This window comes from Nelumbo nucifera, chromosome 6 (assembly GCF_055504915.1).
Source record: "Nelumbo nucifera cultivar China Antique chromosome 6, China Antique-T2T, whole genome shotgun sequence".
NCBI classification, from domain to species: Eukaryota; Viridiplantae; Streptophyta; class Magnoliopsida; order Proteales; family Nelumbonaceae; genus Nelumbo; species Nelumbo nucifera.
In genome coordinates, this window is record NC_142654.1 from 19,633,355 (window position 1) to 19,660,543 (window position 27,189).

A 27,189-nucleotide genomic window follows, 5' to 3' on the forward strand; every position below is an offset into this window, starting at 1 on the left:
CTTCTACTCCCAATCAAAAACAAAAGTAAAAAGAAAAAGAATAGAGCTAGCCTTCCTTCATCATTCCCTTTCATAAAAAGTAGATCAGAATTTACATCAGCCAAATTTTCACTCCCATGCATTAATATTGGTGCAAATTTCATTTGGATTGCGAACAAATAGTTGAGATCAAGGCTAAGTCGAATGGAATGGATTTATACTGTAAATAGCTCTTAATTTAATTTTGATTCCACATAGAAAGAATCATATTTTATTTAAAAAAATAGAAAAATCAATATTCAGTACATACAGAAGAATTAAACAACAAATGTATATATATGATAATGACCATATCACACAAACAGGAACAATGGGTTGAATTATAAGATTACCCCTCAAATAAGGAGGGATCAAGAAAATAAGACAGAGCCAACGATCATTACCCGGTTGATTTATGGGCATACTGCAGGAAACAATTGTTACTGGGTAATTCTTATTCAAAGGCATTAATATATATTAATTGAGATGGTAGCTAGGGAGGGATGTATATATCCAAGCTAGCCAAGCTTAATTAGATCAACTAAGCTTGATTTTGAGTTTATTGATGATGTCCTCCTCTACTTGGAAAGCCTTGGTCAACACTTGATTGGGGATGGTGGGGGTTGAAGCAAAGAGAGTGTTAGGTAAGAGGACAGCCCCGGGCAGCTGGCTGTTGAAGGTGGTGAGTGCCAAAGCCTTTCCCTTACCGACGTTGCGCTGAAAGTGCACGAGCCCCCTGGGTATCACAAACATCTCTCCCACTGTCAAGACCTTGGAGTGGAAAACATTTTCAGTGGTGACAAACCCAACAAGCAGCTTCCCCTTAACGACCACCCCCGCCTCAGTCGCGCGCGGATGAGAGTGAGGAGGGTTGATTCCACCGGGCGCAAAGTCGACGCGGTTCATGGATAGCCCCAGGGTGTTGAGCGCCGGGAAGGCAAGCACGTTGCCTGCAGTCACGTTCGATCCAAAGCGGTTGTTTGTGTTCCCTTCCTTGGTGAACCCACTGAAGAAGAAGTCGTCGGAAGTGACCTGAGTTGCAGGCTTGCAGGGGAACCCATTCACAGATGGCTTTCCTTTCATGTCCGCAACGCAGAAATCTTGGAGAGGATCGGAGTCGGAAGAAAGGGTAGGTGAAGGCAGGAACGCTGCTACTATCAGGAGGAGAAACAGGTAGACGGGACCTACTGTTCTTGAAACAGCAAGCTTGCTGGCCATGGCGTTTGTGTCCTTAATTAATTTGTCAAGACTAAAGACTAATGGGGTGGTGGTTGTTTCCTGAACCTCCTGATCTTTGATCTTTCAAGGTGTGTTCAGCGATGGAGGATTGCTTTCCTTATATAATAGCAGAAAAAACACAGGAAAAGTGGATGCACAAAGAAATTAAGCCAGATTAGGTAATCCTCTCAAGTCTCGAGTTGAAATGGTCGTAGCTAGCTTAAGCTCAGAAAGGAAGGTTCTTCTCCTCCAGAGTCCAGACCAGTTTTAAAGACCTCTTCTTTAAAGCAAAATTTCTGATCCAGACAGAGTGATGTTTGACTTTGTAAGGTTTAATTAGATGCACAAGCATGACTAATGTTGAGGATGAGATAGTCTTTTCTTGAAACAAAATGAGAGAGATCTTTGAATTTGTTCAGAGGAGGTTCTAGATGTAAGACACCTATATAATTCGTTCTATGTTATTTATACACAGTTATGATCATTTAATTAAGAGGATTATGTGATTGACAGACTGAGATTGGGTCTCCAAAAGAACAATTCGTTTTTCTGGTGGATCAAGTCTCTTCGTTAATTTGGACGACCCAGTCGTGTTGATACCAAATCTCTGCAAATGTAAAGTTTTCGACATTGGCAAATGGCAAATCTTACTTCTGTGTGGAACAAGCTGCACTTGATCAAATTCAAAGGATGATTTGCAGTCTGATCTTACCGACTGTCAAGCCATCAAGTCTCGTTGTGATGATGCTAATCTACCCAAGCAGATGCTGGTCGATCTTTTAATTGTTTACATATAATCTGTTATCTTTTTCCTATCAAGGTTATTTTTCTATCATTCAAAACGTGTGATTCAAGAAATTGTTGATTTTGTCAAATTTTAGAAATGGTTTACAACTTTGGCTTGGAATTGATAGTTATTATTAAAATTAGGGTAAATTGTAGACAATCACTCGCTTATCTCTCGGAAGTCGGAACTATGTTTTGCGACAAAGAGATCCCTGAACTTCTACATTCTAGCACCTTCCTCCCTCCCTTCAAACCCCAAACTACACTTCTGGTTTTGTTTTCCTAAAACCCCAACTCTCACATGCTTCTCCCAAGTCCCAACTTTCTTTTTGACAAAGTTCATCTTGTAGTCTTGTAGACACTCCTCAAAGAACAATCATCTCAGAAGTGCCTTGAGAACAAATCAAGGTTTTTACAAGGAACAGTTTTGGGAACTGGTTCGAGTTCAACGATCCAACTGTCGAGTTTGAATGAATGGCCCGCTCTGACTTTAAAAAATAAATAAAATAAAAAATCATTATCCGAATTGACTGTTCAATGGTTTAGCTGCCCAGATAATACATTGTCATTTTGAATAACTTGCAAAAACTTCCTTCTACTTTTTTGGATATATATAAAAATAAATTGATATTTCAAGTAAAAAATAACGCTAAAAACTCTCCTCACAAGATAGGTTAGACCAGGAAACCGAGGTTTTGCTTCTGTTTCTAATTGTAGCATAAATTAAGACGGCTTCAATTTGTTTCCTTCGGACTTACCTAAAACCAAAAGAAAGATAGCATAAAACTTTATCCGGTGATGAGAGATGAACTTCGTCCATAAGATCGATGGTTATCTTTTCAGACTATAGATATAGTGTTTGAATTTTTTTTTATACACATGGCAATCGAGGCCATCTTCGGTTCAATTCTTATTCCCATTTATTCTTTCCAATAATAAAATTCGGACAAAAATGGGTAAAAATGAACATAATGAGTGGTCATGAATCAAATGTTTTTTTTTTCTAAAAAAAATGAATTCTTTTTGTGGCAAGGATGAGAATAAATTCTGAACCCATTTGGTTATACATTTCATTTTCATTCTTTCTATCAACCAAAATAGTAATATAGGTTTACATATACATATAATACTCGTTAGTAGATATATAGTAGAAACATGCACGACTCACACCAACAAAACATAAATCGACCATGTGGGTCCTACATCAATAACACAAAATATTAAAAAAAAAAAAAACAAGAAATTAGGAAAGCTTTTGCATTTGGCTGCATAGAGAAAATATAAAAGAAAATTTTAAGTAAGCAATCAATACCTATTAAAAACTAATTAAAAGGAAATTAGTCTGTTGATTTGAATAAGAAGTTGTGTAAATGAAGAAAAGAGCTTGCAACTTCAAAATAGAAGTGGAATTTAAAAATTATAAAATTAAGTACATGAAAAAGTATAAAATGTATAGTAATTTCATCAAATTGAAAATAATATATTAAATAAAGATAATATATTAAGAAAGTCATAAAATATGGTAAAACATCATAAAACAGTGCCTCATAGAAGTTCTATGCTGGTGCCTGGCGGTCATAAACTACCAACCAAGGTTTCAAAAACCCTCTGAATGGTTTTTTACCAATGAATAACTAACGGTCAATGCCTATTAGCATAAGTTTTCACAATAGATTACCGGATATACTAGCATACAACTTATATTGAAGAATGAGAACGATAATGAGAAATATGAGGCACCATTTTTTTCATGCTACAAATTAGCTCGAATTTCATGTCATGAGTTTATTTTTCATTCTAAAATGAATGAGTCCTATGACAAGAATTTTGTAACCAAATCATCTAATGTTATTAGTTTTTGCCTAGAATGAATAAGAATTGAAAAAATGAGGCTCATAGCAGTGAATCAAACATGGCCAAAGTTGACATAGTAAGTATCACCCAATTGACCACATCACTCGATCTTTCTTGAATAAAAAACCAAAAGAAAAAGTTGTTCCTACATAATGGGAGGCAAAGATGTTGGAAAGATATACTGAAAAGAATTTGACCAATCAAGACTAGACCTGTTCATGGGTCGGGCCGAGCCAGGCTTTTACTCTTCATGAATAGAAATTTGTTAGGCCCGAACCCAAGCCTGGCCCGACCAACGGGCCTACAACTTAGGCCCGAGCCTGCCCCTGATAAAAAGCCCAAGCCCGAGCCCGAAGCCCGACGGTGACTATGTTAGCTAGTGACTATGTTCGTCGGAGTTGAGTTCGCGATGACTGTGAGCTGCTATTTTAACAGTGAAAACTGTGTCAATTTGCATCTGAGAGAGAAAGAGAGAGAGAGAGAGAGAGAGAGAGAAAGAGAGAACTCACCGCCGCCGCCGGTGTCTGAGATTTGAAAGATAAGTGAGAAGAAAAACAAGAAAGAGAGAAAAAGAGAGAGAGAGAGAGAGAGAGAGAGAGAGAGAGAGAGAGAAGGAGAGGACTCACCGCCGGAGTTGTTGCTCCGGTGAATGTTCGCCGCCTCGCCGGTTATGTGGCTGCCTGAGAGTGTGAGGACTAAGGAGGATGTGAAGACTGAAGAGAAGAGAGGTTCAGGTAAGGGGAAAGAGGTGAAAGATTAGAGAGGTTCAGCTTAGGGAGTTAGGGTTTTTTAAGTTTAGTCTATAGGTCGTGCCGAGCCGGGCTCGGGCCGGGCTATTTTGGCAAATCCCAAGCCCAGCTCAAATTTATTGCGGGCCGGGCTTTTTGGCCCGGGGTTAAGCCCGTAGACTCATTTGCGTGTTCAAGCCCGTCCAAGGGCCGGGCCGGGCCATGCCGGCCCATGAACAGGTCTAATCAAGACCCCCATGAATTTTGATGAAAACACACTTGATAGATTACTACTTCTATGATATTGGTTGATTGGTTATAAGTTATCCTATGATCATGTCTTTCCAGCATCATATTGAACCTATAGGTGGAATGCATCCTACCAAATGTCTTGTATATATCTAGGGTTTAGGATTTAGGATTTAAGTATGAAAACCAATTTTTTAAAGCCAAGAGATGGTCGAACCAAGTCGGAAGCATTGGTCTGACCAAAAAAGAGTGAAATAAAGCTCACCTTTCTTTTGCTACATGGTAGACATTACAATCACAAGCTGTGCAACAATGTCCATAAAGCAGCAATGTATTAAAAATAGATTAGTGGTTATAACCCATCAGTTGTCCAAAAGTGACAGGTTTGGCAATTCAACCAGGTGGTTTGCTTGTTGCAATGCCCAAAACCATTCAAAACCTCATTACAAGAAAAACGATCAAAGCCGGTGGTCCTTAGGCCTTTAGACTGTCGCCTTAGATCTAAGGTACATGGCGGTCAGGCACCCGCCCCCTTATCAGTTGTCTCCCTAGATTGGGACCGCCAACTTAGATGCAAAAGATCACCGCCTTAGATGGTCAGTCGAAGACGACTCAAATTGATCTATAGTGGCGGTCACACCGAACCACCAGCTTAGCATTAATAAGGCGGCAATTTTGACCACTGGCTCAGGTACAAAAAACCGCACCTTAGATTTTTGTCAAACTCCCCCGTGTCCTTAGGTGGTGGTTCGAACCGTCGGCTTAAATGCTATATGACCGCTGCCTTAGGTGTTGTTTGTGGCCAAACTGGCGGTTGCATGACCGCTGGCTTAGATCTTTTTATTTATTTTTATTTATATATATCAAGTTAATTCTAACATTGTTGTTCACCTACACCTTCATTGATTCATCATTTAACACCTGCTTATTACAAATCTCATGACAATTGATACATAAAAACAACTTATTATTATTATTATTATTATTATTATTATTATTATTATTATTATTATTATTATTATTATTATTATTATATCCAAAACAAATTATTAAAATACAATATCTAATTGACGTAAAAAGTTCAAGGACCTAAAAAAATCAATGAATAATATAGCACATCTTCCTGCAAATCCACTTAACATAATGGTTAAACCTGCAAATAGATGAGATATTAATAGAAAAGTGTATAGAAATAGACATTCAGCTGCACAAAATATTAAAATGAGGCCACCCATGCATTTCCCTCATAGTACAAGGACTTTAAAGCCATTAGTAATGGTAATTCTCTTAGCACTACCTATTAGTAACAATTTTCATTTAGTAGATGTGCTAAATTCATAATTTCTTTCAATGCAAATCAAACAGATACCTGAGGGCTTCTGGATAATAGAACAACATGCCAAAAAGTTCCCCTACAATTCTTCCAAATCTAGTGATGACAATGCAAGCATTGAATATGGCAAGAAGAAACAACCAGAATGTTGGCATTGGATATGGCAAGAAACAACCAGAATGTTGTCCGAATACAGACCCCTACAAAGAGATGTTATCTTAGCAAGACCAATATGTTATATAAAATTATAGGAACTCAAGTATGGAATTTTAAAGAAGTTGTCTCCTATTACCATCTAACCTTAGCCAAGTACAAGGCGGTAGTTCTCTTGGAAAGCCTGGGTCAATTGATGATAGGGGGATCCATAAGGGGCAATGATGTTAACATCTTAATGAGCTATTCAGTCCTAGCTGAAATTGGTAGCTTATTGAGAGTTGAACTTCTAGCACTGTTATAAGGGTTGATAGTTGTGAAGAACATTTGCAAGAATGAGATATTTTGTTTAAGATTATCAAGTTGTGATAGATTGACTACAATCAAAACCACTCTTAGAAAAGCATTAACTTTTTATCTTACAACCTTTAATGTTTGTTCAGCTGGATTTCCAATACTGCCAACAACTTAAAAGATAATCAAGCAAAGATGGAAGTGAATAAGAGTGGATTAGATTGTAGAATACTATGTGGACATCTATGTTGTCCTACTCTTAATCAACTAATGAATAATGTGGATAGTAGATCCCCTGGTAATAGCTTCCTTGTATGGGATTCCAACATTGAGTTCACAAGTGTTTGGGTTATGGTTAAGCTGGCCTCGGGTGCCACATGTCATCTTCGTGGCCGCCTTATCACTTTAGCCACATTGGCACCACGTCATCAGATAAGCATGACCAAAACAGGAGAGCGTCGTACGGATAAGGAGGACAGCTCCGTCGGGAATTAGGTCTTATCCCGAAGATCTCGGTGAACAACCTCATCCCGACAACCCTGGAAGCCTCATCTAATTAAGAAATGGATCTTTGGCTATAAAAAGGTAACTCCTGCTCAAGGTAAGGGATTCGACTTTTTACTTCTTAGCATCTATACTGTTACTCTGCTCAGACCAGCACTGTCCTCTCACCTGCTTGGCTCAACCACCCACCATTCTTGACTAACTTGAGCGTCGGAGTACCTACCCGGGGAATAACTCCTAGGGCCTTTAACCACTTTGGTTTCAGATCTTGTTGCGCAGCTTCGTTCTTCCACCTCAGCTCTGCCTAATTGGTATGATCATCTAACTGCGATCTCAATTCAAGAAACACCTTGAATCGAGCAGCATCAACAATAATGATAAAATAAGTCAAACTTCATTAAGGAAAAGAAGTACAAATAACATATTAGGTTCCAAAGAAAAGATTATGTTTCAAGAAAAAATGGGTTATGTAATATTCAAATACTTTTCTAGCCAATCTGGTTAATAATTACTCAATACATGAAGTTTTCTATTATTTTATTAATTAAACTTGTTCTTGAAAAAGGGGAAAATGAAAATTAAGATGACATAAAGCCCATTACCCAATGTTGGTCCCAACTATTTGGGGTCTTGGAGGGGTAGCCTGGATATGATCCTAACTTTTGGCATTTAATTATTTGCACAAAGTGGCCAGTCTCAAACTTGAACCCAGGTTATTCTCATGCTTGTTAGCATGACATCTTACCATTAAACCAAAATAGTGGCCCCTAAAATTAAGATGGCATTTGGTATCAAGAAGAGAAACAATCTAGGGTAACCAAATCCTAATAAATGAACTAAAAATTATGGTAAAGTCAATAAAAGAGAAAATTGTTTTCCTCAGAATTGGAAAAAAGAACTTTGCTAAAAGAAGAGAGTTTCCTATCTTGAAGTAACTGGTTGCATACCTGAAACTGTAAAGAATTCCTCAAGATCATCAACAAGCATTGGAACATAAATTCCATTACATCATGCATGTCTGAAAGTGGTTTTACATAGAATGGGGCCTTTATTGTGGCTTACTGGATTTGAAATGAACCCAAAAATCTTTGTATCAGTGTTTTTTCTAGGCTAAATATAGCAGCAATTTTTAATTTGTTTTGATCCCAAACAGTGAATTCTAAAAGTTTTCCACAACTATCATGAGCCTGCTTTCAAACAGGCATCTTTTTACCAAGCTTACTTAATTTCATATCTAAATCTTAGGATGAAATCACTTTTTGATTGGCAATACAATATGAAAATGGAAGGATGAAAACATCTTTAATGAAAATAAATGATATAAATGACCCAAGCATACAGATTAATTAGAAAATTACAGCTTCAAATACTAGCTCAATCTGGTCAATTCATTAAGAAGCATTGTTAGTATGTTCTCATTAGAATTTCACTTTGGTACATAGGAACAAAAGAAGAAGGTAAAAGGCATAGAATCTATACATATCGATTTGGACACAAATGCAACAGACCCAAGCCTGTAATGTTTGCATTGGATTATGTTGTCAATAGTTCCTACAGTGTCACCAATCTTGGAAGCTCCAGCTTGAATGCCTCCAACAGTAGCAGGGCCAATAATAAACTACAAGAAACATAAGAACTAAAGTAGAAAAAAAAAAGGGATAAGGGGAAAATGAAAAAGAAAGATCAACCCAATAGCATTATGCCAATTGCTTCCATTTGTGAATAAGCATTTGGCTTTTGGCCATTCTTTGTCAGAATCATTTGGCATTAGGATAATTCAATAAGTTATTGAAAGTTTGCAACTGAAACCTAAAAGAAATCCCCAACACTAATTCAAAACAGTCTTTTTAAACTCAGTTAAAACTTGTGACTAACTATAGAACACTGTGCCAACTTATTGTATCATTCATTAAAGCATCAAGTATTCAGTTATTCTACATGTCAAAATATTGGAATTTGATTATGTAATGCAAAAGACATTTAAATGAATCTAAAAATTATCTTTTTAAACTCACTAATAGCTTGTGACTAACTATAGAACACCATGCCAACTTATCGTGTCGCTCATTGAAGCATCCAGCATTCAATTATTCTATGTCCAATCAACTGTTTGGCATCTGATTCTAGAACACCTTCAGCTATGATAGTCACAACTCTAATGGTTGGTTGTTTCGAAGTAGACATTTAAGAAGCACCAACACTGTAGAAAGCAAAATAGTTATAGGAAGACTTGTATATTCTAATTTATCAATATTGGGTTTAGGGTTTGAGATTTATTCATTTTCCTTCAATAAAGTAAAAACAAGCAATGAAGTTCAAATACACTGAAACTTTGCTTACAAATTGAAGGCAAACTTCACACTTGGGATGATGCAATTCTTTGAAACAAGGCAAGAGGTATTGATTTTTCCCTCAAACACTACTAGAAAAGTGACCTTTAGCAGCGTTAGAAAATGCCGCTAAATATACGTAAAAGCACCACTAAAGGCTATAGTAGCATTTTTAAATTGCGCCACCAGTACCTATGTCAGTAAAGGTTTTAGCGGCGTTTATTCAATTTTTAGTGGCACATAAATAAATGCCAGTCAAACTGACTTTTAGTGGCATTTATTCAAATTTTAATGGCACTAATATAAACGCCAGCCAAACATATTTTTAGTGGCATTTTTCATCCTTTAGCGGCAGCTTCAAATGTCATATTTAAATTTAACAATGGCATTTATTGTCACATTTAGTGGCAATTCTTTGTGCCACTAAATAGCAACCTCTATAAGGGCACTTATAAGCACCACTACAAGGTCATCTATAGCAGCATTTTTAAATGTCATAAAATATTTACCTATATAAAGGCATTTTTAAATGCCACTAAAAAGTCTTAATGATTCCATTCATTTAGGCTTTAGCGACATTTACAAATGCCGCTAAAGGTCTATATATATATATATATATATATGCTTAAATATAAATGAAGCAACAATAAAAATGTTGCTTATTATATAGTGCTAAAAGAACCTTTATCACTAACTACTAATTTCATCATGCAAATTTGAATTCAATGCATATTGTATATTCAATAAAAGAAAAAATTAAATAATTACAAATTTTAACCAAATAAACCATTTTTAAATTAAACTAGTTCATTATTAAATGTTCATATATACAAATGTCACTTTGAAGTCAAATCCAGTAATAGAGATTTTCAAAACCAACAAAAATTGTACTTCAAAACACAATACATTTAAGTAAATTATCTTGCTCTATGCTTTTTAAAATTCTCCATCATAGCCAAAAGTATCTTCAATATGCTCCTTGTCAACAATTTTCTGAAAAAGCAATTATATCATATTATAAAAATTAGTCAATTAACATAAAACTGGCTATTAAAGAAGATGTTATAAATTAATCATTATATATTTATAGTGTTATGGATACCCTATTGATTAAGTGTTATGCAATCAGATATTGAATAAGTGTCATGCAAACCATGTTGATAAAAATAAGTGTTATGAGCTAATAGTTGTGTAAACATTGCTGCATTGGTTTGGTAGCGAACCTACATCCATTGGAGAAGATTATTTGAAAGAGTTTCCACCACCAATATGTTTGAAGTATAAGATAAATCTATGAGCTAATAGTTGTGTAAACATTGCTGCATTGATTGGAAAAGTAAAAGCAGCATGGTACCTAAGACAACCTAAAGTTCACCCCAAAATCAAGTAGAAGCTTCACACGCATAAGACACATACAGGTTGTGGGCCCAATCTGTCTATCAACTTCAGACTCTCAAGGCTAAGCAACTCATGTTTATCAAAGACAAGAACTAGAAAACTCTAAGCTATAACATGATAGAGAGATCATTATTTTTAGGTAAATCCATGGGAGAAAGGAGAGTTCTGGTATGAACTGAGAAAATGGGTCCTAACCCACCTTGGGAGAAAATGGTGGAATATGGATGTAATGATGGATATGGCTAGATCCACAGCCTGTCATGTGGGACAATGTGATTGGAGACCAACTTCAAGCTACTTTCCACTTATCATATTTTTAGAACTCCAAACTTTACTCCCAGTAGAGGGGCAGCCACCAGAAATTTTATTAATAATCAAAGAAACAAGAGGCCTGATCCACTTATCATCTCTCCATCATCAAGAGCTGGAATTCTGTTTGGGATAAGCTTAGGAGAGGAAAAACTGGAGGTAATCCACATATATTTTTGTTCAGACCTGTTGAGTGATTTTGGGTTTTCTCCTCTTTCTTTCTCTCTAACTTCCTCTAGAAGTTTTTTGATTCTAGCATATAAAGACATTATTGACTAAGGAAAACATCAAATTAAATCAACAAGGGTTTGCTATTGATCCATGTACGTTCTTTCATTAATTCTTCCAATACCAAGAATTTGCTATTTCTATAGTTTTTGTAACTCTGCCAAATATTCTAAAAATACCTTCATTTAGGTAACTGCTGTAAGTTTTGATTACTTCTTGTTCTACCAAAATTCACTCTAAAACTCTACCTAGAACCCTAATTTTTAGAATTTAGGTTTTCTTTGGGAAGCATATTTTGTGTCCTTGTGTGCATGGCCATATACCTAGGACCTTGTTGAACTTAGTTTCTCCTAAAAATCTCCATTCTATGCCTTCATCCAAAATTTCATTAGTTCCAATAGTATACTTCTTTTGCTCACTTAGAACCCTTTCATAACTTCAAGACAAATCTTTATTCTTTCAATAAGCCCAAAGAGCCTTCCTAACCCAAATTTTTCTACCTATTAGCATGAATTGATGCCCAAGTCCTGTTAAACCTTTTAACCAGCTCTACAAAATCCACCTCGAGTTGAATCTTTCATATATCAATTGGAATCATTGTAGTTAATCTTGCATCAATTAGTTGTAAAAACCACAATCAATTATTAACTAAGAACTGCCATCCATGTTTGGCTATTAGTCCAATTACAACCTTTGATATTTTGACTACATAGGTTTCTTCATTGTCTTGCTAATTTGGAAATTGTTTTGTCAACCATTGTTAAATTCTAAATGAGCTATGGAATTTAAGTTCTTTTCAGCTTAAGGGTTCAAGGAATTCCGGACTGAAGTTAGTGGGATAAGATGGTTTTCTGTCTATACTATATGTATGTTGAACTAGCTAAATCCACCAAAAGCAATTATTGTAACAATGTAAAGTTTCCAATCCACATATCATAGTTTGCACTCATATGATGGGATAAGAACAACATATTTTATCACTGAATGAAATTTAGCTAAGCAGAAACTTATAAATCATGATTTAAAAAGGATTTGATAAATGTCAACTCTACCTCTAATGTAGACTTCGAGACATTGGTTCAATGCTGTGGTGAAGAGATCAAATCAAGTGTTGGCGTTGATGTCACCGATTAGTGCTATATGGTAGATTCATAGTCCATACCCAAACAACCTTCCATAAATGAAGATTATGTGAAGAACAAACTTATCCAGTCGTACAGAACATTATAAATTAGTAAATAAGCTTTTAAATAGATAACCATACAAACCTCAAAGATGAGCTAGAGATTTCTGTAATTAAATTAGATACAAACTAGAAAACCTAGAATATCCGAAAAATTGGCAATTTGCCTAATTTGGAACACATTTCATCAAAATGTCAATCTCTTCCTGTCAGTCATATCTAAGCATCCAGACAAGAATAAAATTCTAGCATCCTAGAAGTTGTGAAGTAAGGAACCAGTACAACAACACAAATTTTAATAAAAAACAAAATAAACTCACATAGCACTTAACAAATTATCCACTAGGATTAGAGTCCCCTATTCCAAATCAGACCATGGGACCCATTCCCTAGCAAAAGCATTAGTTTTTTGAAAGATTTCACCATACTTTCATTGTTTCTGTTATCTTCTCAATATCTCAGCATGAAGCATCCAATAAATTGTTGTTTTTGCATTATCAACATATTTGCCTAAATTTTGAGTAACATTAATCTTATTGTGTCTTGAATAGAATTAGAAATTTAACATAAAACAGAATTATAAACTTTGGAAGAGGGAAAACATGAGAATTTTGCTTGAACCCTCCTTAGTTCTCAAACCAAAAGTATCTATATAGATTCCACAACCCAACTTCTACTCAAGCCCATGGCTAGAGAGTTTTGCTCCACACTGTCTTTTGGGCAATAAGAGGAATTGGAAAGAGAATACTAGATACTCAAAAACAAGCAAAATTCAGTTCCAACGGTGATGGATCTTATCATAATTTGAATGGTTTGGTCCAGAAATTAAGGATATTCAAATGTATTATGATGGACATGATGAACATATAAGATTATAAATCAAATGGGAGTACAATCAAACTCAATTTTAACATCTGTCCACTGGGGGACCTAGTCATTTTTGCAAAGTAGGTAAAGATGGAATGAAATATTATAACCATTCTTATTCTATGCCTGTTGGTTTGGATGATCCACTTATGGCAATAATTGGAATGACACTGATTGTAATAATAGTCAAGGAAGTGTTGGAGATATGGTAAAGAGGTTAAGAAATAAAAAGGGAAACTACAATGACACACTATTCCAGCAGTAGTAGACAATAACTTGGACAATACAGACAGGAAGAAACAGAACTTTTGAAGTTAAAACATACTACTCCAGAGGAAGTATAGCCTTGAAGAATGTTAATGGAACAATGACATCATGGAGTATGGAAAATAAGGAGTTTAGGAATACTCATCGTTCTGTGCTATTAATGATTGAGTTGGAATGATTTGGTAATCATTGGCTAAATAACATTATAGTGGCCCCATTCTATCTTTAATAAAATACCTTATCTATTAATTGGGAAAATTAAAAAAAAAAAAAAAAAGTTTGCCTAAAAGCAGTCTTTTATTAGACTATTCAATCCTCGTGTGATAATTTGGTCTCATGGAACTTACTTTAAGTATGCAATATTAAAAAGCTTTTGCTTCAAGAAACCCCCAGTAGAGATCTTCTCTGTCAATCCCTAAAACATACACAACAGCTAAGAAAATTAATAAGTATTTTCATTTTTCACTGATAAAAAATACTTTCATCCTATTATGAAATTGCTATTACCACTCCCCTTTTTGTTTGAAATTGGCTCCCCTTTAATTTTGTTGAATATCTTGGGAGCAAAATAACCTAAAAAATTCATGTTCCATGATCTTTTTTTATTAATACCCGAAAATGTCCAATTAAAAAAACTATTAGAATGAAGGACATATCTTGGTGAATGGAATAGTAAAATCTTAGATTAATAAATGAGCACAAGTTTAGGTCTTAGACCAGCCACTTCAATAACAATCAAACTTGCCTTATACATAAAATAGAGTACGTATATTAATGTCAAATTCCCCTACTGGCTGACCTTTGGGTCCATTGAGCTAAACAAACTATGGAGGAATTAAGCACTGAAAGGTATGAATCAATGCTAATGGCTGGGATGTAAAGGTATCATTTGGGTGTGGAGTGTGGGAAGGTATTCATAAACAATGGTTTACAAGTTGAGAAGTAGACTTGGTTCCAGTTGTATTTTAATTTGGAGGTTCTAGTGGAGGCAAGGTATGGAAAATTGGTTGGTTTTGGACACTTCAACTTGTGAAGTCTTGAACTCAAGCATTCTTGATTAAAATATTCAGGGGGCATATGGAAATACAAGGTATTATAACCTCAAGATGTAACATATTTCAATAAGACACATTATCAAACATTTCAACCATTATAAGACAATAAACTACTTGATGGCTTATTCGATAAAAGATAAAATAATAAATTATTCAACTCATCCATTTAAGCCATTATCAAACAACACCTTTGTAGGATCCTAGGTCCAACTCCAATAGGAGAGAAGAGAGAATGTGAATTGAAATGGATGCAGGACAACTTAGTACAAATATCTAAACTAGAAAATTAGAAAGAAATAATAAACCATAAACCATAAACTACTTGAGAAGTAAAATGAAGAAACCTATAAGAGAAGAAATAGCTAGATGAAGGAGACTGCATCTAGCTATGAATATAGTTATAAATAAATGGTTGTGATTATTCCCCTATCTATCAATAGCTTGTTGTTCACCCATGCTTGTAATTGGTATAATACTTAGTGATCCAAAAAAAAACATAGGCTGTGATGATTCCAACCAAGCCACACAAGTCAAAGTTCAGCCATGCAAAGGTGCTTATTCAATATAAAGTAGCCAACGAATAGACTGCAAAGTGAAGAAAAACACCCAAGAGAAAATCAGATAACATCAAGCAAATATAGGTAAAGATTTTACATGCTTAACATTAAGTTAAAATTTTTGTCTTCAAATAAATCCATTCATATACATAAAAATTAAGTGAAGAACAGAAATACTTGTATAACACCAACTGCATGAATATAGTTATAAATCAATGGCAGTAGATGAGAGATTACCACTCCAAAAAAACAACCAAAAATATTGTGACTGAATGGCTCTTCCGAAGAATTGTCATAGGATCCTCTGTAGGAGACTTCACTTCAGATTCACGCGTACTCCTGATTGAGAGTATTCCAGCCGATGATACCACCAGATCAAAAGAGTGAACAACAAGAGGAAACAAGATAAATCCAGATGGATCTGCAAGGGGAAAACATTACCACCAACTAAAATAGAGATAAAGCAGAAAAATATTTGTGAAGCAAGGGGCACTTGGAAATTAATTTTTCTGGGCTGTTTTGTCATATGATAAATAGGGGGAGATGCACTCTACGCTCTCCATTGTTTGTTTTATCCATTGTACATTTTGTTTATAATTAATGAATGAATGAAAATCGGTGCTTATCTAGAAAAAAATATTTCTAATAAAATAGTTGCTTTATTAACAAATAGATACTTTTTTGATAAGTGTATATTATCTTTATAAGTAAATAACAGTGTAGATTTCATTCATAACATAACCATACTACCCAGAAAATCTGGGTTTCATTCATAATGGTAAGAAGCCCAAAGGCAGCGGAAACCTGTGAGATAAGCATACCTCAAATTTGTTTCGTGATAAATGCATGAACGAAATAAATTAAAAACAAGAAAATTTGTTTCCAAGGCGAGATAAACATACCCCAAATTAGCAAAATTGGTGATTTAAGGAGATCAATAGTGCCTCAATTGCAAAAGTGGAGGTTCTTCCAAGATTTAGTAGAGCTGTTACAATTTTTTTTCTCTGACATCAAAGGAATGTAATTTTTGCTCTTCTCTAATATACTCTTCCGACATCTAGGTTGATAGTACCTCTCAAAAAACCCCAGCGCCAATTGCATGCGGTTTGCTCTTCTCTACTCTGTGTGTTTGTTGTTAAGGTTTAGGTCTTCGGAAGGTTAGGAACTTCAGTGATTCAAGTTGGGCACCAAACAAAGTGTAAAAGAAAATTGTAGGTGATTTGCTCTTCACTACTCTATGTTTTTATTGTTATGGTTAAAGTATTCTGAAGGTTAGGGACTTCCCCTTGGTTTCTGGTTTCTATGGATAAATAGGCAAATTGCTTGTACTTTCGAACCTAGGGCGCTTGACAAAAGGGTTCATGGAAAACAAATCTTCACTTTGTCCAATAGTTCTATGGGTTCCCAAAACATTCTGATGGTAGAGAGCTTGAGTCAGCCGCTTCACACCAGCAACAATTGGGTCAACAACAGCCCCGACATCAACACCATGCCACGTTGCCTGGGAAAACAAAGGAGGTGTCGTTGCGGCTGTACCGGTTCAACCGGAAATCCTACTGGTAGAGAAGCCTCCAGGATACAAAACTCACAAGCAATGTCCTCTCCTCTCTAATCCCCAGTTGGGTGTCTCACAAAATGGCAGAACCCTGCAGAACTTTTAAAAGAGATGATAGTCTAACCTGGGATGCGATTAAAAGCATACAAAAATATCAAAACCAGAAAACCCAAATCCAAAGTGCACTAATATCTCTTCAATAGCGGTGTTGAAGAAAAACAAAGTGATACCCAAAGAAAAAACAGAGAGAACAAAGATAAAACAAACCTCTATGAAATACCAAAAATATTTATAGTGAAAAAAAGAAAAACAAAAAACATACCAAGCAAATGCGCGGCTCTAGTTCCTCCAACGAAATAGGTTTTGAATAACACTTCAATAGCGGTCTTCTGGAATTGTTTGAACGAGAACACCAAATGTGATAGACGGATTCGATTTTGAGAGGAGACTAACAGTTGAATGGGCAATGTCTTCGAATGAGAATGCTGTCTAGAGTGTGGTGGGTGCACGACTTCGACGAGACGATGAATAGTTCTTCCTTTATTCGAACGAAAATGTGTAGAAACTTCTTATATTTACATTTTCCTATTTGCATCTCCAAATCAATGGTTCAAGTAAAAGCATACCTCTTGAGTGTCCGAAGCCATGTTAGTGGCGCTTTAAAAATGTTTTTAACGGCAATTTAATAAAAGCCACTTAAAACAACTGTATATAGCGCGGCATTTCAAATATGCTTTTTACGGCAATTAAATATCTGCCACTAAAAAATTATGTTTAGTGGCGATTTTACTGCATGTATAATGGCAATTTTTAAAATCGCCATTAAACTAAAGCAAACGCCATTGTAGAAAATGATTTTCTTGTAGTGAAAGAAAACTTGATTTGACAAATAAAAATGTAAGAACAAGGTATAATAAACATTTGACATTTTATTTTATGCTATAGTTTAACTGATTTAACAGAAAAACAGAGGTAGGGCTAGCTAGCTTCTAGAATTCAAAGAATCAAGATTACTTGGAAAGAGTACTGAAACCCCAACAAAGAATAGTGTACCTCATGCTTAGTGATTGGGTAACCACAAGAAAGAATGGCAGAAGCACTTTGGGTGCCAAAAATCTTGCATGCATCCCAAGTATTTGCTATAGCCCATTTCATGGTTGCAACCACTACAATATTTGAGAGGAACATGCATATATGTATTGCCAGAACCAATCAACACAAATATCAAGAAATTTTACGTCTAGGAAATCCCACAAGTTGTTTATAAGATTATGAGTTGTGACATACTTGATAAGCCATGAACTTTGTTGATTATTCATCTCCAAGGTTGTCATCTGGCGTCGTCTGTGTCAGAGTTGCTCAATGCTTTAGTTAATGTTTTTTTATTGATCCTACCCAAGGCCCCTAAGCATATTGACTTAGTTTGCCATCTAAAACTCCAGAAACAGTAATTGATTTGAACCATGAGTTTGACTCCAACTTCTTGAAGTACAGTGAGGGAACAAAAAGAAATAAAGATTTAATGAAACTGACGTATATCCCCAGGGGAAAATTGTGGAGGATATGAAGGCATGTTCAAGCTATCTTGGAGTGCTCTTGCTAGGTCTTCACCATTGTTTGTGTGTCTTCTGTATCCTGCAGAAATCCCAAATATTCAATCTAATATTATTAAGCAAAGAAAAGGAAAAAAGGAGAACCATTATGACTTTATGAGCTATTATACATATCCTTGCACACTTTTTTTCTCAGGGGTGGGGTGGGGGGAGTGTTTGTAAAGGAATAAGACTAGTACTAGAGTTAATTAAGTAAATATGTTCCCTCTCAATCGATCTCCAATCTATTCTATCCATATAATGAATTTCACGGGTTTCCAATTGGGGGTGGGGAGGTTGGCACTAACAATGATTATAAGGAAAAGACATTTTGTCCTCAAACCAACTATGCCAAAGGATACGATAGCTTCACAAATCCTTACAACGAATACTGAGATATCAACCCTAAGCAAGACGACAGAAACAAAAACATAGAGGGAAGGAAACAACCTTTAACCTAATCAAATAAGTTTCGCATACCTTATTGAACATAGGGCTGTCAGTTGGACTGGATTTGGTCCAATCCGATCCAGTCCAATATTGGTCCATTTACAAATAGACCGGACCATATCTGGTCCAAACCTTGTACAAACTGGATCCAATCCGGTGCAATTGAAATGCAAATGGGATGACTGGAGCTAGCTTCAACAGGGCATGTGCTAAATTTCGTTTTCAAGCGTTTTCTCGTTCAATCAAGACATAATAGACCTGTTTATGGGTCTGGCTCGAGCTTGACTTATGGGGCCCGAGCTCGACACAGTGTAAGTCAGGCCCGAAGCACAGCCCGTGAAACAATGATCATATTGAGCCTTCACAAACAAGAGAAGTGGCAGACGTCTTCCTCCTTTTGATCGATCTCTTGCATTCCCTTTCTCAAAATATTATGCCAAAAGTTGGATTCTCCCTTGGATTCCTCTCTTTGGACTCAAACATGGGAAGGAATAGCACAAGGTGCGAAGGAGAAGAACAACTCAGGATAGCCTCTATTTGGTGTTTTGCTTTTAGTTGATATGTCGATTCGAACGCAATAGGTTTAGACCGGTTTAAGTCGTGTTCAAAATTATAAAAGAATGGGTTTGTACCGGTTCAAATGCAATTCAAAATTATAAATGATGGAAAGACCCTTTCCGCCACCCGGCATGAGTTTTGATTTTAGAGGCGGTGGTCTTTCCAAACCTGCCCACCTTAGCATTCTCTATGGCAGTGGTCTTACAAGACCGCTGGTTCTAAACCGCCGCCTTAAACTGTTTTTCTTGTGACATGCCCATGTCACTGGTTCATTGGTTCAACCATCTAAGTTCAGGTTAATGATGGTTTAAAAACACTATCATGATAGCACATAAGGGCCGCTATCTATAAAGTCTGAAGACAAGCTTTTCTTGCAGTTGGGTAAGGGAGCATTCTACGAACCCGGATTAGCAAAAAAAATAAAAACACACTCTTGAATTGTATTTTGCTTTGTAAAACAAAAATAGACTAGTTTTGTTTCGAAAAACAATTCATGTTTTGAAATCATCAAAAACAATTCGAAGAGGAGTTACAGCCATGAATTTGGAGGTCGCGATTTGGGGGTCTTCAGCATACAAGTTGGGGTTTGTGATTCTCTATTTACCTAACTGAGTTGCAGAAAATGCTTCTTCATAACTAATGATTAATTTGATCGTTTATTCATAATTTTTAACAGATAAAACTTTATTGAATTCATCAAAGAATTATTTGATCTTTTTAATTCTTAGTTTTCTCACTTCCTCTCAATTGGATGTGTGTATTGCCATGAATCTACTGTAAAATATCCAGAGAAAAGTAGGAAAAGGTAATGAGAGAAGGCCATCTTCCACTGGTAAGGCCCCATGGATGGGTCTTCCAAACTCAGAAATTTGAGTCCCCTCCATTGACTAATTACGTTCTTGATAGACAGAGGCAGTCGTGGACGTCCCTGTGCCATTTCTTTCCTTCGCTCTCAAGCCTCAATTGCTTGTGGACCTTGGACAGTATACGTGCAAGAATCAGAAACCAACGTAGCGACTTTATAGATTTTTTTGGGTAATACTTTGGCGATGGTGGCAATTATTTCCCTAAACTTTTATTCGCAATAAAGACTCCTTGAATTTTTAGATTCTGACAAATACCTCCTTCCCCATTAAATTGAATGAGGGAAAAGTTAATTTATCAAAATACCCATGGGAGAAACTTATATAAAATGGAAAACATTGTTAAAACAACCGGTGTAAAAAAAAAAAAGGATAGTTTGTGAAGTTAACTGAGGGAATCCTAGCGGAGAGGATATTAGTCGAAATTCAGGGGATCATAGTATAAATGAAAATTCAGAAGTAATTTACACTTTTTTTCTTGTTTTGATCCTTTTTTATCTTTTTGTTGAATCTTGAATCGCGAAAGAGTAAGCGAATAGCCGAATATATGGTGGCACTGTCATGGTTCATCAATCCTGAACGTTAGAACGAGAGGTTTTCAGCCTAACACCCAATCTGAAAAGAAGAGATTCAACCCAAAAAGAAAAATCTGAATATAAGAGATGACAGTTGGGATATGACCCACCCAAATGGACGGTCTAGAATGTTGAAGCCTTGAAGGTGTTCTAGACTTCATGGTGCTCATGCCCCACAGAGATGTGAATGGAATAAAGGGATGGAGGAAAAATCTGAGAGTCTGAGAAGGCAAGCCATTGAGCGTTGGACACGTATCCGATTTGCAAACCACATCCATTCCCTCTAAAGACCGACCCTTTTCTTCCTTTTGCTTCCCACTGCATTTTGCTCGCCCCCAGGGCTGAAGGACCCTGCTCAATTTTCATCGTTCTTCTGTTTGTTGTTCGTCGGTTTCCCCTGAATTGTTTCTTCTCTTTTTCAAGGTACTCCTTTCTTTTTTTTTATCTTTTCTGCTTTTCTGGATTACAGCTTTATGTTTAGTGAGGCAGAGTGAGTATTGATTGGGAGTTTGGTAATTGTTGATTGATGTTTCATTCGTATTAGATGCCTGGGCACCTTCATAATCTCAGCTTCAGTTTACTGTTGTTCTTAATTGACGAGAAATCCTACCCGCAAACCCTAGATTGTATTGGTTGTGCCTTTGAGCTTAGAATCTTCTTTGAATTTTGACTCAACTCAATGACCCACCAAGTATTAATTAGTTGATTGGTTTATATTTTGTTCTTAGCATCTCTTGGCAACGCCACTGCTGCTAAACATTAGAAACCCATGTACGAATCTTGGCTCTTGTTGTTGTGAAGTTTGTTCTTTTCTTCTGTGGGTAATTGTTTGCTTTCTGTTATATTATACTTGGATTTGGATTCTTAGCTTTTGGGTGGTTTTGTTTGCGTAGTATTGGCTCTGTGGGAGTTGGGCGCTAGTTCTCGTCAATGGCTGCATCCTCGGCATGCCTCATTGGGAATGTTTTATCTACCCGGTCTAGTAAACTAAATCTGAATAGGGAGATTTATGGAAAGCGTTTGTCTCCTTCCTCGGGTCTTCCTTCATCGGGGAAGGTGTTTAAATCAATCTCTGTGAAAGCGTTTTTGGACCGGAGGCAACTTGATGGGAGAAGAGGCTTTTTAAAGCTTTTGCTTGGAAATGCTGGACTTAGCTTACCTGCATTACTTGGTGCTGGGAATGCTAATGCTGAGGAGCAAGGTGTATCTTCATCAAGGATGTCTTACTCAAGGTTTTTGGAGTATCTGGACAAGGATAGAGTGAAAAAAGTAGATTTGTTTGAGAATGGTACAATTGCCATTGTCGAGGCTGTTTCTCCCGAATTGGGTAACCGGGTCCAGCGTGTGCGGGTGCAACTTCCAGGACTTAGCCAAGAGCTCCTTCAGAAATTCAGAGAAAAAAACATTGATTTTGCTGCACATAGTGCCCAGGAAGACTCAGGTTCTCTTTTGTTCAATTTGATTGGGAACTTGGCTTTCCCTCTCATCCTGATTGGAGGCCTTTTCCTTCTTTCGAGGCGCTCTTCTGGTGGAATTGGTGGGCCTGGAGGTCCAGGTTTCCCTCTTGCCTTTGGCCAATCCAAGGCTAAGTTCCAAATGGAACCAAACACTGGAGTAACCTTTGATGATGTTGCTGGAGTAGATGAAGCAAAGCAAGATTTCATGGAAGTAGTGGAGTTCTTGAAGAAACCAGAACGTTTCACTGCAGTTGGTGCACGTATTCCTAAAGGTGTTCTTCTCATTGGTCCTCCTGGAACCGGAAAGACTCTTCTTGCCAAGGCAATTGCTGGAGAAGCAGGTGTCCCATTCTTCTCCATCTCTGGATCTGAGTTTGTTGAGATGTTTGTTGGTGTTGGTGCTTCTCGAGTTCGTGATCTCTTCAAGAAGGCCAAGGAGAATGCTCCTTGCATTGTATTTGTGGATGAGATTGATGCAGTTGGACGACAAAGAGGAACTGGAATTGGAGGAGGGAATGATGAGAGGGAACAAACCCTTAACCAGCTTCTGACTGAAATGGATGGTTTTGAGGGAAACACTGGTATCATTGTAATTGCAGCAACCAACCGTGCAGACATTCTTGACTCTGCCTTACTCAGACCTGGGCGCTTTGACAGACAGGTTAGGATGAATCTGTCAATGGTTCCTTGTAAACATACATATCCAAAAAAATGGTTCCTTTTATTATGCTTTGGTTACTTTTTATTATGTAGTAAATAATCTTTGTAGAATACTATTGCAGGTAACTGTTGATGTTCCTGATGTACGTGGAAGGACAGAGATCTTAAAGGTACATGCCAGCAATAAAAAGTTTGATGGAGATGTTTCTCTTGATGTGATAGCCATGAGAACACCTGGTTTTAGTGGAGCAGACCTTGCAAACCTCTTAAATGAGGCTGCTATATTGGCTGGTCGTCGTGGTAAGACTGCAATCTCATCTAAGGAGATCGATGATTCAATTGATAGGATTGTGGCTGGAATGGAGGGAACAGTTATGACAGATGGGAAGAGCAAAAGCTTGGTGGCATACCATGAAGTGGGCCATGCCATATGTGGGTAAGCATCGATCAAATTTTCACAATCATAGTTAGATTTCATCCTATTTTCTGGGTTTTCCCCTATTTTACTCTTGGCTGTGCCTTACTGGACCCAGGGCCTTTGAACAAGTCTCTTGTTTCCTGACTTATGGTTCTACCCAGATAAAACTGCTTTCTTGCCTTCTGTAGAGTGATTTTAATTATTTTTTGGATGTTGGGTTATTATCCAAATACTTAGATACTGATTGTGGGTTCTGATGCTTAAAGAGGATTTGCATATTACAGATTACAATGGAAGGTACTTAATCTCTATATTTTTCTGTCCTATATATAGTTCATCTTTATTCTGTTTTTAGCCATATGGTAATCATTGTGGATATAGTTTTGATGCCAAAAAAATAAAAGAAATGTAATGGCTTAAGACATTTGGATTGGTTAAGTTTAATATTATGACAATAAGCAAAGAATTGGCATTAGGCAGACACATGACAGTTTCTGTTTTGCTTGTAAAATGCTTGAGAAGAGGCTAAGTATCTGTACTTTTCTGTCTGAGGTATGACTTATGTTTAAGTAATTATACCAAGATGGGATGTACGATGAATATGGTTTTATTACAAGGTATTCTTGAAGTCTAAGATATTTATTTTATCAGTTAACGTTCATTATTTTATTCTAATATCTCATTCCTGTCTCTGCATTTGCCTCTGGATCTTCCGCTGAGATTTGGTAAAATTAGGACTAGAATTTGGACAAGTATCAAAATAAAAAATATATACAGAGCAATTAAGAAACCTATAGATAATCTCATCCAAGAGAGTGGTGTATGGCACAATGACCATATACTTTAAAGCTAAATTTGCCCCAAGTTCATGCAATTTCCCCTTGGTTGGAACCATTCAATTAATTTTGAGGCTCAGGCTTCTCAAGCTCATTGAAGATCTAATTTTTGGTTGCGTTAAGACCCGTGACCTTCTATTGTATTTGATTCACTCGCTCAATTCTGTATCTCTGGTGCATTAGGTGTCATACTTGCACCTGAATTCCTCCTTTTTAATGGTACAGTCTTTCTATTCCAAGCTTAATGTGTAAAGAGAAAGTGGACTTGTTTTCATTAGTCTTGCAATGTCCTCTTTATTCACATTGATGACTTGCTGAAATATCTAGATGGAGAAGTCAATACGTTCAAAGCTTTTGCAAGCATTATCAGTTTTTTTTTTTTTATCAATAACAGAAACTTTATTAAGAATTAAGAAGCTTTAAGTACAAAAAAGGGGGAGATAAAGAGTCTTATCTCCCCATCAGAAAATTACAATGAAAGAAGATTAAAAAATAGCCTCCCTATTCACCCCTTGCTTGGCCAACCCATCTGCAAAAGAATTAGCAGTCCTTTTCACCCAGCTGTATTGGGTGGCTTAATAACTAATTTAGTAATAAATTTCCATGCAGGTTTTACTGATTATAGTTAACTATGATGATTAAACACTTGATCAAGAAGGGCAGTGATTTGCCCTTTCTTATGTGGCTTAATAACTTAGTTATGCCGAAAGGAACTTAATTAACTCAAATGAACTTTTAACTGTTAGTTGTTTCTTCCACAAGTTCTTATATAAGGCCACAGAAATCATGTTTGTAAATTGGTTATCTATTTGCAAGGAGACTTGTATTTTAAGCAACTAATATATTGTTATTTGTCATTCTCATAGAACATTGACACCAGGGCACGATGCTGTGCAAAAGGTCACACTAATCCCACGTGGGCAAGCACGGGGACTTACTTGGTTCATTCCTGCGGATGATCCAACCCTGATCTCTAAGCAGCAGCTGTTTGCAAGAATTGTTGGTGGACTTGGTGGCAGAGCTGCTGAGGAAGTGATCTTTGGTGAGGCTGAGGTGACCACTGGTGCAGCTGGAGACTTGCAGCAAATCACAGGTTTGGCAAAACAGGTAATTTAATAAGTTATACTATTCTTTTAACTGAAACTAGTTCTTGAGTTCAAGTACTGTTTTCTTTTCTTATAGTTAATTTTTAATCATATTCACCAAACTGAATTTGTTGTCTTATGCTTTAACTTACAGATGGTAACTACATTTGGCATGTCTGAAATTGGCCCATGGTCACTTATGGACTCGTCACAAAGTGCAGATGTAATAATGAGAATGATGGCAAGGAATTCAATGTCAGAGAAGCTTGCAGAAGACATTGATGCAGCTGTTAAGCGAATCTCAGACAGTGCATATGAGATTGCATTGGTCCATATTCGGAATAACCGTGAGGCCATTGATAAGATTGTAGAGGTCCTTCTTGAGAAGGAAACCCTGAGTGGGGATGAGTTCCGAGCAATTCTTTCAGAGTTTGTGGAAATCCCTGCTGAAAATAGGGTCCCTCCTTCAGTGCCATCTCCTGTCACTGTATAAACCATTTATAAACTGTAAATCTCAATTACACCCTTTCATGTTTCATATTGATCTGCGGTTGATTGACCAATTCCATTGTTATCTGAGTTTCAATGTATACTATGTATAAGTTTCAGCAACTCCAAGTTAGATTACAGGTATAGGTGCATAGAATATTTACTAATTCAAATCCTTATCACATCATTTGTTTAAAGCAAATGTAATCTTTTGTTCTGATATTATCTGCCATAGAAATCTAAACTATTACGTGGTTTTGACATCAATATTTACTGGATGACATTAGTTGGGAAAAACCTGTTTCTTTTTTATTCTTACTGTACAGAAATTCTGTTTGAGATCAAACATGATCCCATAATTTTAAAAAAAAAATTGAAAAAAATGAAAAATGAAACCCTACTAATCATTCTGCCAAAAAACGGTTTATGAAGAGCAAGATCAAACATCTCCCAGGAGGGATAAAATATGCATTGATATTGTTTGTTGCAGTAGCGTCCTCGAAGATTATCTTGACATTGATGAATATCAGAATTTGGTGGAAATTGTTAAAGAGAAACAAGTGCAATTGCCAAATGGTGACAGGGAAAGGCTGTATATGCTGCAATAACAACTAAAGGCATTCCGACAACTTTCATTTATTGTTCAACCCACAGAGCATAGTTGATTACCAATTGAATACAAAGGAAACAAGCTATTTAGTCCGCTTTAGGATCAATAGAGTCTAAAAGAAACACAGATGCCTTCGGTGGATTTCCAAAACTGTATATCAGTTACACTTAAACCCATCAAAGGCGACTGATATTCTTGTTAACCGGGAACAGGATCGAGTGTCAAATGGTGCGGGGAGGGATCATGATTCATGTCCCAGAATGATGGGACCCATCGTTAATAAAATTTGATGATTTGTCGATCACAAATAACTTGCCTTGTGGAGCCCTGGAAACATCAACATCATCCATGCCTTATCGTAATTATAGGCAGTCGATTAAAATGGACCGAAGGGGTGTTCACTTTTTGGATTTTGAGAGGAGAGAAAGTCGGTAAATAGGATTGTTAAAAAATTCATATTATTTTTTCCTAGGTATCAAGTTGTCATACTACGAAAATACCACTTTTAATAATGAATTTGTATAGTTAAAATGATCATTGTCTCTTAGGGGTATTTATGTATTTTACTTATGAAGGGGAGAATAATGACATAAATTCCCCCACAACTAGTTTAGGGGGACTTTTTGGGTAAAGTTATAAATATCTTTATAATAACAAAAATACCCCTCCGTTTTTAGGGTATTTTGGGCAATTGAATCATTTTCAATTCC

The 27,189-nt window shown here is 36.5% G+C and overlaps 2 protein-coding genes and 1 long non-coding RNA gene across 12 annotated transcripts; 1 reads left to right on the forward strand and 2 right to left on the reverse strand.

Annotated features, from left to right (window-relative positions):
- Positions 1 to 236: 236 nt before the first annotated feature.
- LOC104591276 (germin-like protein subfamily T member 2) lies at positions 237 to 2,106 on the reverse strand. The gene has a single exon (XM_010250080.3). It carries the CDS (start codon positions 1,234 to 1,236, stop codon positions 556 to 558), a length of 681 nt encoding a protein of 226 aa, XP_010248382.1. The 5' UTR covers positions 1,237 to 2,106; the 3' UTR covers positions 237 to 555.
- A 3,633-nt stretch (positions 2,107 to 5,739) lies between these two features.
- Positions 5,740 to 17,556, reverse strand: LOC104591277 (uncharacterized). 9 transcript variants are annotated; one of them, XR_016077933.1, is made up of 7 exons: positions 17,209 to 17,556; positions 16,234 to 16,985; positions 15,569 to 15,752; positions 12,455 to 12,573; positions 10,374 to 10,460; positions 8,617 to 8,755; positions 5,740 to 7,486 (listed from the first exon to the last, which is right to left on the reverse strand). It is a non-coding gene; the product is annotated as an uncharacterized LOC104591277 (long non-coding RNA). The 9 variants fall into 9 exon arrangements; XR_016077934.1 differs by having other exon boundaries at positions 16,234 to 17,010; XR_016077932.1 differs by having other exon boundaries at positions 16,234 to 16,977; positions 17,209 to 17,555.
- A 3,604-nt stretch (positions 17,557 to 21,160) lies between these two features.
- LOC104591278 (ATP-dependent zinc metalloprotease FTSH 2, chloroplastic) lies at positions 21,161 to 26,136 on the forward strand. Of its 2 annotated transcripts, XM_088889502.1 has the most exons (6): positions 21,247 to 21,347; positions 21,653 to 21,695; positions 21,818 to 23,042; positions 23,164 to 23,477; positions 25,162 to 25,402; positions 25,535 to 26,136. In XM_088889502.1, the coding sequence occupies exons 3-6, from the start codon at positions 21,855 to 21,857 to the stop codon at positions 25,871 to 25,873; spliced, it is 2,082 nt and encodes a 693-aa protein (XP_088745628.1). In that variant the 5' UTR covers positions 21,247 to 21,347; positions 21,653 to 21,695; positions 21,818 to 21,854; the 3' UTR covers positions 25,874 to 26,136. The 2 variants fall into 2 exon arrangements, with proteins under 2 accessions (XP_010248384.1, XP_088745628.1); XM_010250082.3 differs by lacking the exon at positions 21,653 to 21,695 and having other exon boundaries at positions 21,161 to 21,347.
- The last annotated feature ends 1,053 nt before the right edge of the window (positions 26,137 to 27,189 follow it).